The following is a 13,044-nucleotide window of genomic DNA, read 5'->3' as shown; positions in this document are numbered from 1 at the left end:
AGTCACATGGGTCATCACGGACGCCGCGATGATCTCGGACGCGCACGCTGGGCGGAGCCATCCCGGCATTGTTGCTGCTTCTCACCCCCCTGGAAGTGACGTGGGTCCCCACGGACCTTGCGACGATCGCAGACTGGCGCAATGGGCGGAGCCCAACTCTCGTCTCCCGTGCTCTCGTCGTCGTCCGTGTCGTCCCAGTCCACAGGGAGCCTTGCCAGCAGAGCGCAGAGTTCTTGGCTCGACATGCCGAAGATCGTGGGGGTCGCATCTTCTGCGCTCGCTGCCCACGTCACTTCCTCGCTGCTGCCGACGCCAACGTCCTCGCTCCGCCCACTCACCCGCCGACGTTGTCGCTTCTGGGTTTCGCGGAGTTTCCCGGGGGTGACGTCATCACGCGGCGCCGCGTACCACGGCTTCTCGGGGAGAAAACGCTCCACCAGAACGGGCGGCGCGTCTCTCCCCTGGCGTCCGCATTCGCCGCGCCGGGCTGCGTCCTTCGCGGCGTTTCTTCTCCTCTGTTTTTTACCTCTGCGCTTTTGGGTAGGTCTCCGGCATTCTGTCACGACTACGGACTTACGGGGGAAGGAAGCACAGAGGTCTGACATACTGGGAAGGGGGTTTTATTCATAAACAAACAAATACAAATAAACAATGGCGCGGTGGCCGAAAACGATTTAACTTAAACAAATAACACAAACTAACCCGTAGGCGTGTGGCGATTGCCAGAACTCAAATTACCAACATGCACACTGTTGCCAACTGAAGTTCACAAAAATGCCGGAGACCTAGAAGTGGCGGAAACATCCGGCATTTATGGGGCGTCAGGATTTGAGTCAGGTGTGGAGCCCAGCTGCAGGCAATCCTGACATAAGGTCTACATTTATATATTCAGAATTTGTAATGTTGTTGATACACAGAGAATCAACAAACTCACATGGGTAATCTGAACACTTGCAACATAAGGCAGTGGCCTAGCGGTTAAGGAAGCGGCCCCATAATCAGAAGATTGCCGGTTCGAATCCTGAGCCGCCAAAATGCCACTGAGGTGCTGTTGAACATGCCACTGAGGTGCCGTGGAACATGCCACTGAGGTGCCCCACACACTGCTCCCCGGGTGTGGTGTTAACTGATTTAGGAAACTGCCCTATAATCAGAAGGTTGCGTGATCCGCCAAGGTGCCACTGAGCAAAGCACTGTCCCTACACACTGCCCTTTGCCCTGCTGGTCACTCTGCCCTGAAATCTGGTCCTGAAGCCTGTCCATTCTTGAATCAGCTCTGAATTCAAGGAGGGTTAGGGTTTGGGTAAGAGGGGGTATGCAGAGACAGGGCCTGCACGTACCCGGAAGGCTCGGCCCTGACTTTTGTGTGCAGGTTGGAGGGACCGAGGTCACCATGTGGGACGACATCAGGGAGCCAGCCAGAGGATCCGGGTCCTCTGGTGGGGTGACACAGCAGGGCAGGAGCCTTGTGGTTGCTGCCGTCCAGCCCGCCTACTCCGCTGATGATACTGCTGCCGGTCAGAGGATGTAGCCCATGGAGGGGGGGGGGGGGGGTGCTCTGTCACAATTAGGTGCTGGTGGAGACTCACCTGGCACCAATCTGAATGACAGCAGGGCCGTTGTAAGGCTCTTCTGAGCAGCCATTCGGAGGCTGCGACATTTTATGTGGACCGTTTTTCCCCTTTTGTTTTCCCTGTTTTTGGCCCTCGTGCTGTTTTGATTTGTGTTGTTAATAAACCATTGTTTCCCAGTATGTCCCGCCTCTGCACTTTCCCTGTCTGCTCACGGAGGTGACATAATACTGGTACAAAGTCTTGTGTGGTGTTAACTGATGTATGCCAGGTACTTGGGCATGGTACAATACAGACACTAGAGCTTTGTGTTTTTGAATGTGGCGCCTTCTCCTTCACCTCATCTCTCCCATCTCCTTAGCTTTGGAGGCATCTTCTGGAGTCTTTCCAGTTGACACCACTTGTGGACTTCTGATACCCATCATAACTGTGGTGATAACTCCCCCTTCCAGAACATCATGAGAGGTGATGGTGTGCAGGAATGTCGACAAAGAGGTGGTTGTCAACAAGGGCATGCCACACTGAAACAAACAGGGTAGCACTCTGAGTGATTTGGTGTCCTCTAGCTCCGCCCCTTCCCAGAACCAGGAAAGAGACTCCTGGCCAGGTTTTTGGGCTTTCTGCTTTTTTGTCTTAGGTCTCGTGCTACACGATTCCCAGTTTCCCTGGTAAGTAATAGCTATCAGTAAATAAATGTTTTATTTTACCCTCTAATGGCTGTTCCGCGTGTTTATTATTAGTAACAGGTATCAGCTCTGTTGCACCAAGGTGCAAAAAGTGAAAAAGTGAATCCCTAACCATTATAAATCAAAAAGTTATGAACAATTGTGGACAATTTTACTGCTAGGCCACCACTGCCCCACTGGCTTTAGTATGTGCCGTGCATTTACACTCCTTTGGAGTTGCAATGCATCAATGAGTGTAATGTTTAGGGAGGCATGTGCCACAGGTGTGCAGGTGGAGGTAACCATATCTCAAATATATGACATGTTAAATGTGCATGTTGTGAATGGTAGCAGGTGTCTGGAGCGGCCATGGGTTTGGGGGCGCTTCCCACCAGATGGCGGAAACCTCTTGGACAGGGTCTGGGGCAGTAAAAGGAGTGAGGGGTTCTGGGTGGTGGAGGGCACAGAACAACACCTGTTACGACCCCAAGGAGCGTCTTCATACACTTCTGTAACATTGACCCATCACCACTGTGGAAACGGAACTGTTAAGATAACTGCGTTCTTGTTTCTTTTGCCAAGTTGTGTGCTGTGCCTGACATATCAGTGGTCCAAGTTAGTTTACTGTTATTTAATTTTTCTCTCATTTTTTCAGAAGCTTTTGCAGCCCAATAAATTGGCAAGATTCTTGCATTGCCTGAAGTTTACTGAAATTAACCTGCTGTATATGGTAATTAATGATTCACAAGCTCCTTATTTGTACCAGTAAAGCCAGGCAAGTGATACTACTTCTGGTGTTCTGACCATGTGGGTGGCCACTTCATTTATGGCAATCCCTTGGCAGGATAGACATAATTAACATTCTTCATCTAGATACATAACGTGTGGGGCCTGTTATTATGATTATAGTCAAAGACTTCATGTAAACTAAAGGAACATAATGTGAATATATGTAAACCCCCTTAGCAGGTTCTATATATAGAGGAGATTCTAGATTGTTGTGCCAGAGACTAAACAAAATGTTCATGTGAAGCATTCAATGGTGAGACTTCTGCCTTTATCCTCTATGAGAATCAACATACGATATGGGAGTACTTTCAGGCCAAGGTCCAAGAGATGTAATCTAAGGAATGACGTTCATTGTCCCTAGGGTAAGATTTAAAATGAATGTCATCCTGTGCTATTCTGAGAACTTCTTCTTCTTCTGCCTTTGGTTTCTCCTCTTAGGGGTCGCCACAGCAGAAGTTAACATGACTATTACACACTGTCAGTTTCAGGAACTACTTACATGTAAAATCAGGATAGCTGTGTGAGAAATGGACAAAATCAAACGAGTTGATTGTCTTTAGCCTGGACATCAGACATCAGTCTGTGCAAATATGATAAATATACCAACACAAAGGATTCCCATGACCTTCCCTTAGCTTTACCTTTTGACCCATCTGCTAGCCATATCCCATCCCTGTGGAGTTACCCCAGCTGTGGACATATAAACACACACACACACACACACACACACACACACATACACACACATTTATAAACTTCTGTTAGTGAACAGACTGAATTCCACTGTAGCAATTTCCCACAATTGGCCAGATCTGCTGGAGCTTCACGTAGACAAACAGGAAACGTATGACAGCTGCCGACGTAAAACAGCCTGGAGAAATTCAGCATCTCACAGATTAAGATTAGATAAAACCACAGAAATATCAGACCAAGATTTTTTCTACATTTTAAAAGTGGGGCCTGCTGCATTGACTGTGATTCCACAGTCAACAAGACTGAAGCGCCTACAACCCTCTAAATGCCTCATTTATCGCAGGAGTCTGGGGAAGGCAGACAGAATTCCAGAGTGTCCTGCTCATCCTCAGGATGGGTACAGAGATAAAGGAAGAGACAATAAGGCTGGACACAGTTGGGCTGCAGAAATGAATCAGCACAGAGCTGCTGCTCTGCAGGAGAGTCGTAGTACTGAGAAATGGATCCAAAGTTGGGACAACCTGCTGACAGACAAAGAGTTTGGGGAAGACTTTTCCAGAAGTGGTAATGGACATCAGCTCTGGTGAGTACAGCTCCATCCATTCTGATGTCGGAATCAGCAAAATAATTTCCACCAAAAAAAGAAAAAAGTTTTGAAATGCAGTATGACATTTTTTTGTAATTATTTGTTCAAGTTTAAAGGCATTAACTGTATAGGCTGCAGGGCATAAAATCACATATACACACTGACTGAAACGCAACCTTTCCTAGACATTTTTGTGTTTTAAATATTTTTTCTTCATTTAGTCATTGGAAGTGTATAGAATATACACTGTTTATTCTGTGCCTATTTATGGAGTGGCTGTTGCTCTCAATCCATTTTTTCAACTGACCTGGTGTACTGGTGAAGTGACAGATTAGAGAGGCTGATAGACCATAGATCAAGTAGGTGCATGCCCCTCCAGAACAGCTTTTTATTAGTATTTTCCCAAATAATATCAGTACTTCAAAATAGAACAGTACATCTCTGGATTCACTAAGAATTCCTATGCAGTAAACCTACTTACAATTGAAAATTATTATCAATTCACTCACTCTCCTGTGACTTTCCAAAGTAATACAATGTGTTATTATTTAATAGAATATGGTCTTTTTTACTGATTTCTCTATGCTTGTAATTTGGGAAACGATAAATGTAATTTAATGTGTATGTTTTCATCAGTCAGAGTGACCACCAGACTCTGGGTTGTCAGTTTGTGGCTAAGAGCAGAAGACAGGCAGTGCGTGGAGCAGCCTACATGTTCAACCCAGACCCTTATAGCCTGAGCCACAGAGAAGAACGTTTTCTTGATGCAGCAGAGTACGGAAACATCCCAGTGGTTCGTCGGATGCTGGAAGAAATTCCTGATCTTAATGTGAACTGTGTGAATTACATGGGCCAGAATGGCCTGCAGCTTGCTGTAGCCAATGAGCACCTGGAAGTCACAGAGCTCCTGCTGCAGAAAGACAACCTGGCTCGAATTGGTGATGCTCTCCTGCTAGCCATAAGCAAAGGCTACATAAGGATAGTGGAAGCTATCTTGTGTCACCACGCTTTTGCTGATGCCAAGAGACTAACTGTCAGTCCCAGTCAGGTGGCCATACTGGATGATTTTTTTGCCTATGACGAAGATGGCACACGCTTCTCTCATGACATCACCCCAATTATCCTAGCCTCCCACTGCCATGAGTTTGAGATAGTGCACATTCTCTTGGGTAAGGGTGCCTGTATTGATCTGCCTCACGACTACTTCTGCACTTGTGACACGTGCAATTATCACCAGAAATATGACTCATTTAGTCATTCACGCTCACGTATCAATGCCTATAAGGGCCTTGCCAGTCCTGCTTACCTCTGTCTGTCCAATGAAGACCCAGTTTTGGCTGCTCTGGAGCTCAGCAGTGAGCTTGCATCATTAGCCAACATCGAGAAGGAATTCAAGGTAGGATGCAACGCTTAAGGTACAGATCTAAAGCCTATACTCCATTCTCCAAAATATATTAAATATATTTGCTTCTGAAATATTTACCATCTAACTGTCTCTGAATGTATTCTTTGATGCTGTTCCCCAGAATGATTACAAGAGACTCTCTCTACAGTGCAAAGACTTTGTTGTGGGACTTCTGGACTTGTGCAGGAGTACAGAGGAAGTAGAAGCCATTTTGAACGGTGAAGTTGATGAAAGTAGTGAAGTTCCTGGCCGACCAAGTCTCATTAGACTAAAATTAGCACTAAAATACGAACTGAAAAAGGTACAGTTAAAAGTCATACTACGGTTTGTCTGTCTGCCAGTACTTTTTGTGCTTTATCCATGAAAGAAAAGTAAAAATTATGATTAATTTACTTTCCTTTGTCAATCAGTTTGTTGCTCATCCCAACTGTCAGCAACAGCTTCTATCCATTTGGTATGAAAACTTGTCTGGACTTCGACAGCAGACAACAGCAGTCAAGATCTTGGTTGTTCTGGCTATTGCAATGGGTCTGCCATTCCTGGCCATGGTCTACTGGGTTGCACCATGCAGTAAGGTCTGGGCAAGAAAACTTTTATGAAACTGTGTATTTCCCTTAGACATGCATTGTTTTTATCCTTCCACTTCCATTTTCCTCCATTTTTGAATAGTTGGGGAAGGTCATGCGTGGCCCCTTTTTGAAATTTGTGGCTCATGCAGCCTCATTCACAATTTTCCTTGGACTTCTTGTTCTGAATGCGGCTGACCGCTTTGGTGGAACAAAACTTCTGCCAAACATGACAATCCATGACAGGCCAACACAGCTGTTCAGAATGAAGACCACTCCATTCACATGGATGGAAATGCTTATAATTTGCTGGGTCATAGGTCAGTCTAGATCACTTATCACATCTGAAGGTGCAGTTTTTGCTATTGGGTATTCATTTGATAAATTAACTATGTGTTCTTTTCTTGTTCAGGAATGATTTGGGCAGAATGTAAAGAGATTTGGACCCAGGGCCCACGTGAATATCTTTCAGAGCTATGGAACATGCTGGATTTTGGAATGTTGGCCATTTTTGTGGCATCGTTCATAGCCCGTTTAATGGCCTTTTGGCATGCATGTCTGGCCCAGAACTATGTTGATGCTCACTACACAGATCTAACCAACATTACCCTCCCAGTAGAGATTGAATATTTCCGGCTAGGTGAGTGAAAGTGAACAGGAGAAAATAAGATTTAGTTTTCATTCACGCAGACAATGCTTACTGGTTTCATTCTGTCTCTCGTCTCAGCCCGCATTAACTGGCTACCATCAGACCCTCAGCTTGTTTCTGAGGGCCTCTATGCCATTGCCGTGGTTCTTAGTTTTTCTCGGATTGCCTATATTCTGCCAGCCAATGAGAGCTTTGGGCCACTGCAGATATCCTTGGGCAGGACAGTGAAAGATATCTTCAAATTTATGGTCATCTTCATCCTTGTCTTTTTGGCCTTCATGATTGGGATGTTTAACCTGTACTCTTACTACCTGGGGGCCAAACAGAATGATGCCTTCACCACGTGAGAAATATTTTTTTTTGTTGTTTCCAGAATTTGCATATATACATTCTGTAATGTATATATGCAAATTATACTATGGGTTTAACAGATTTTCTCTTTCATCCTTTAATCCCATACCCTATATTTCTTTCATACAGTGTAGAAGAAAGCTTTAAAACTTTATTTTGGGCCATTTTTGGACTTTCTGAGGTTAAATCTGTTATCGTCAACAATGGACACAAGTTCATAGAGAATATAGGATATGTGCTCTACGGTGTGTACAACGTCACCATGGTGGTTGTCTTGCTCAACATGCTTATAGCCATGATCAACAGTTCCTTTCAGGAAATTGAGGTGAGTGTTAATTTTAGCCAAATACATTACAATAGGTTTCAGATGCATTATTTTTCAGACAACTTTGTTTTACTTCCTACATTGTAACTTACAAATGTATATAACATTTGTAAGTCTCCCTTTGTTCTTAGTGATTTGGTTTAATACCAGTACCCAGCGAACTGGTGCAGGAACCCTTTTATTGTATGGGCTTCAGGTGCAGACACACAAGGGGGTGTGGCCTCTACAGTGTTCCAAGTACTCTCGTTAAATGGGTATAGCTGCAGCGGGATCCACTGTGACAAGTAGACTGAGAAACAGGCTCTCAATAAATCAGTCAACAGATCAATAGCAGAAACATTTTAAAGGAGTAGGAAAAACATTTATTACACTTCAAATGACTAAATGCAGAAAAAAAGATTTAAAACAAATTGTCATGGTCAACATGAGTGGTTTTATGCCCTGTATCCTATACAGTAAATAAGTTAGTGTGTCCTTCATTTTACAATCGTATGATATCTTTCATCATACCAAATTATAATTATACAAATTCTAAAATATTCTGCATTTGACATACATCTTTGATGTACATGCAATACTTCCCATCTTCCAGGGCACGTAATATAGCTGTAGGCAGGGATAGAACATTATATCATTAAATAGTTTTTTATTTACCTGGTATATGACATTGTGAACTCAATACGCCAGCCTTGATCTTATGTTATCCAGTAAACCAGAGATGTTTGAGCCAGGTGTCAGTACTACAGGTTAGAAATGTAGAAATGCCCTTTTGTGACCTCTGCTCTTTCTCATGTGGACAGGGCGACGCAGATGTTGAGTGGAAATTTGCTCGTGCCAAACTGTGGTTCACTTACTTTGAGGAAGGCAGAACTCTACCTGTGCCCTTTAACCTGGTACCCAGTCCAAAGTCTTTTCTGATGATCGCTATGGGAACCAAATCCCTCTTCATGGATCTCATCCAGAGTCAGATGGCAAAGGGGGAGTCAGAGATGAATGAGGTGAAATAGCTGTGACATGAATATTAGAACACAGACATAATAGAAATGATTTACATGTGCTTGTCCTGTAGCTGAGCGAAAAACGAGATGGAAGTTCATCACGACCAAGCAGATACCAGGTATGTTAACAAAGAACCTTTCTCTTTTATGAATACAGAAAATTACATAATTTAGGTATAAAGTAAATTTTATCTTACAGAAGATCATGAAGCGACTGATTAAGAGATACATAATCAAAGCACAGAGTGACAGGGAGAGCGATGAAGTCAATGAAGGTAAGGGTGCTCACCGTGGAAGTAATAAAGCGATAAATGTATTTGAATAAAAAAAATACAGAATAAATATATTCAGACACCATCAGGTTGACATGTAACCATCAAAAATGAAATTTCCATCAGTGAGGATGGGCTCTGAACTTTGACTTTCCTTTCCTGTAGGTTCAGCTGAATCCAGTGAAATAACTCACTTGAAACAGCAAAGCCACAAATATAAACTTGCATTATTAATCAAGCATTGTTTTATACAATTACATTAATTTAATATATTTCCACAAATAATTCACAACTGACAGCATGAATTGGTCAATACAAAGAAAATTACATTTTGAGTTTCAAACAAACTATCACTACAAACTATTACAATTACTATTCTCATAGAGGTACAATCTCCTTCAAATGCAATGGAACAATTCATAAAATTTTTGTCACGAATAATAGAGGAGACAGAGAGGTACAGCTGGCGTTAGAGGTGAGGAGAAACCCAAATTGTGGAGCGGCGCAACGAGGTGGGCCAGTCACCACCGTTTTAATATCCAAACGCGAGTCAGCTTGCGCTGCGCACCCACCGGTGTCGCCGCTCGTAGATGACAGACACAGAAACAATACGGTTCGGGCACAAAAGCGTTGGAAACAAACAAGGATCAGCTTACTTGGTTGCAGAGGTGAGAGATGAAGCAAAAATGACAGAGCAGTGATTTCCAGCTGGCAGCCGCGTCACCCAGTTCTGTGTTTCCACTGTCACCAAGGTCACATGACAGTATTTGCTGCACATTAAAGACATAGACTATAAGACAAAGACATATAAAGACAAGACAAATGATGAATATGATAAACTGAAGACATCAGTTTAATTCCCTGATATTTACAGCTATATAAGTTAAATAACGAAGCTATATACAGCTATATATGTTAAATAACAAATAACAGTTTTTTTGGGGCACACATAAATGAAAGAAGTCGGGCTGCACTTAAAAAAGATACGAATTCGGTTCCATAGTCCTTGCTTGCATTGATTACATCAAACCGATGGACTTTTGCAGTGTCCTTGATTATTTTCCAGGCTTTTACCACAGCATCCTTAAGTTGTTTGTTTGCTGGGTTTCTCCCTTCACTATTTTCTTCAGGGGCTGACATGTTCAGTTGCGTTTAGATGTCAACTCATAGAGCATTAACAAGATTTAATTCTACCGAGTGTGGATTAGTACCAGCATGCATTGCGCACCCAGGTCAGTAGGGGTGTTAGCGGGCATTCACTCACCATTAGGCTAAAGATGGAATAAATTGATGGGCCTCGGGGGTATTGCTAGCTTAAGTGAGAGTTATCTGGGCAGCTTGTGTCTTGTAAGCTAGACTGTGAAGTGTAAGTGAATTGATTGTCATTGTGAAATACAGCACAGCTCACAATGAATTGGGTTCCTCTGCCTTTAACCCATCACCCTTGGTGAGCAGTGGGCAGCCATGACAGGCACCCGGGGAGCAGTGTGTGGAGACGGTGCTTTGCTCAGTGGCACCTCAGTGGCACCTTCTGATTGCGGGGCCGCTTCCTTAACCACTAGGCCACCACTGCCCCAGTGAGATTCAAATAAAAATGGACTTGCCCCAACCCAGTCTCCTGACCCATCCTTCTGACACCTAAAGCTACAAGTGTATTATAGTTTCACTGATGAAGTGAATGTATGATGGCAGCATTAACCCATTAGTGTAATGACATTCTTGAGCATCTAAATGCCACATAATGTAGGTTTGAACACAGGCATTTAGTAATATAGTTACTATAGCATTTTATAACAAAAATTCTGAGAATACAGACAAATACCAATTATATTTCATTACACATTCGAGTGTGTTTATTAAACTGTATTTGTAGTAAAAATAACTATAATGTGTAATCATATAAATCTAACAGTGTGAATATGTGTGTGTGTGTGTGTGTGTGTGTATATATATACACACACACACACACACACACATATATATATTACACATTTCGTTGTTCATTTTGACACTAAATTGAGTAGAATTATTGAGTAGAGTTAAAATCACTCAGTTTTTTACTGTCTGCTTTGTGAATAGTCAATCTGCAGCAGGACTGAGGCAGACAACTAATTCCACCCACAGCATAGTGCCATGTGCATTTAAAGGAGAACTCTCAGTATATACAACTGTTACAGTAAAATTCTAGTCATCTGTTTGATTTTTTTTCTGTGCTGATTTGTTCTTTGCAGGTGAACTAAAGGAGATCAAACAGGACATTTCAAGTTTGCGTTTTGAGTTGCTGGAAGAAAAATCCCACAACTTAAAGGAACTTGCTGAGCTCATCAGGCGACTTGAGGAGAAACTGTAGCACCCTGTTGTCAAGAACTAGTAGTCATAAATAGAAGTTTATGGGCTAAACACCAGCAAACAGTAGACAAACAGAGAGCTGAGTGTGAGATAATGTTATTTTACATGAAAGCAATGCATTTGTGACAGTGCTTTATACAGAAGAGTGACTGAATGCTGCAGCCCAGTACCACACCCAGTGGGATGTTGGCATCAAGGACTATGTGAGACTGTAGTGAAAAAAAAAGCCCTTCTTGGATGTTATTCACACACATGACTGGATTATTTTGGACATGTTTTCTGAAGATTTGTCTGGTTTTTGCACTCCTATGACAACATGGTGTTAGAGGGAATATTCATCAATGTAACATCAAGACTGTTTGCAGAAATAAATATGCAGATATTTCTCCTATATCCTTCTACTATAGAGCTCCACAGTTGTGGAACAGCTTGCCTGTCAGTGTCCGGGACTCAGACACAGTCTCAGTGTTTAAATCCAATCTCATAACCTATCTGTTTCTGGCTTTTTGTTAAAGTCCTAGACACTCATTTCACTTCACTTTGACACAGTGTCAATTAAAAAGTCCAGTTTATCACAGAGTCCCCCTGTTAGACACAGACAGAGTTAAATTCACCCTAGTTAGGCTGTCCTAGTTAGGGTACCGGGCCACTGTAGCACCAATATACCACTATAACCACATATTTCAGTATCGGTCGTACAGTGCCACCATCTGCCGCTGCTTCTGTTTGTTTTCTCCGAGACACGGAATCAAGCGCCCAGACTACTGGCAGACTCCGTAACAACTACAGCTTCAAGTGGACCAGTAGCATCATTATGGACACGAAATCTAGACCATGACACTGACTACATCCTGGATTTCTCCAACCCTACAACTGTAGGACTTATTATTATATTGTACAAATCATCACCAACCCTGCACTAACACCATTTGCAGGCTCACTCTACCCTGGAAGGGGGTCCCTCTCTGTATCACTCTTTCCCAAGGGTTCTTCCTTTCTTTTTTTTTCTCTCTCCTAGAGTCTTTTTTGTGTGGAGTTTTTCCTTGTGTGCAGAAGTGTGGGGGGTATCTACTGTAGGGCTTGTCAAAGCCCATTGAGACATACTGTATGTGATTTTGGGCTATATAAGAAATAAATGTTGTTGTTGTTGTTGTTAGGTATGTGTCAAACTGTTTGGTTGTCTCCAGTGTCTGTGTGCTTGATGTTACAGAAGGAATCCTTTTGATCAGAAGGCCTTGAGGAGTTGTCAACAGGCCAAAGACCCTCATCATGGTCAGAAAGACTTAATGTAAATGAGGCCTAGGTCAGAAACAATTATGGATTTATCATATTTTTATATTACATTGTCATTAAGCTCGTCATCACTAGTCCATGGGGTTTTGAACTTTAGATGAAGAATGGCTGCTGCAACATTAGAACTCATATCTCCAAACTGTTTCGTCAAACAATGCAGAGTGGAACAAGGTCCTTTCGGACTCATTGTCCCCCACTGCTCTCAGGATGCGACTATAAAGTCAATCATTGACCTGCAACCTAGACTGCCCTGGTACAGAGTGTACTGATGGGCATCCTTATGTTCAAACATGGTGTTCGTTATGGCCAAACTGCGGCTTGCACAGAAGTCCAGTAACAAAACACCACTCGAGTTCAGATCTGGCGGGCCGTTCCTCCCAATCACGCCCCTACAGGTCATGCTGTCATTGCTTACATGAGCGTTGAAGTCCCCCAGTAGGACAATGAGTCCCCAGTCGGAGCACTATCTAGCACTTGTCCCAGGGACTATAAAAATGGTGGATATTCTCAGCTGTTATTCGGCGCATAAGCG

General features: G+C 43.2%; 1 protein-coding gene across 4 annotated transcripts; it reads left to right on the top strand.

Annotated features, from left to right (window-relative positions):
- Positions 1-3,839: 3,839 nt before the first annotated feature.
- Positions 3,840-11,727, top strand: trpc6a (transient receptor potential cation channel, subfamily C, member 6a). 4 transcript variants are annotated; one of them, XM_028983419.1, is made up of 12 exons: positions 3,840-4,301; positions 4,941-5,700; positions 5,858-6,010; positions 6,120-6,284; positions 6,379-6,595; positions 6,688-6,915; positions 7,003-7,267; positions 7,405-7,600; positions 8,401-8,598; positions 8,670-8,717; positions 8,798-8,873; positions 11,102-11,727. In XM_028983419.1, the coding sequence occupies exons 1-12, from the start codon at positions 4,168-4,170 to the stop codon at positions 11,218-11,220; spliced, it is 2,559 nt and encodes an 852-aa protein (XP_028839252.1). In that variant the 5' UTR covers positions 3,840-4,167; the 3' UTR covers positions 11,221-11,727. The 4 variants fall into 4 exon arrangements, 3 of the variants coding, with proteins under 3 accessions (XP_028839252.1, XP_028839251.1, XP_028839253.1); XM_028983418.1 differs by having other exon boundaries at positions 5,831-6,010; XR_003750116.1 differs by lacking the exons at positions 8,798-8,873; positions 11,102-11,727 and having other exon boundaries at positions 5,831-6,010; positions 8,411-8,598; positions 8,670-8,699.
- Positions 11,728-13,044: the final 1,317 nt, after the last annotated feature.

Source organism: Denticeps clupeoides, chromosome 6 (assembly GCF_900700375.1).
Source record: "Denticeps clupeoides chromosome 6, fDenClu1.1, whole genome shotgun sequence".
Taxonomy (NCBI): Eukaryota; Metazoa; Chordata; class Actinopteri; order Clupeiformes; family Denticipitidae; genus Denticeps; species Denticeps clupeoides.
This window is presented reverse-complemented; position numbering and strand designations above follow the sequence as displayed.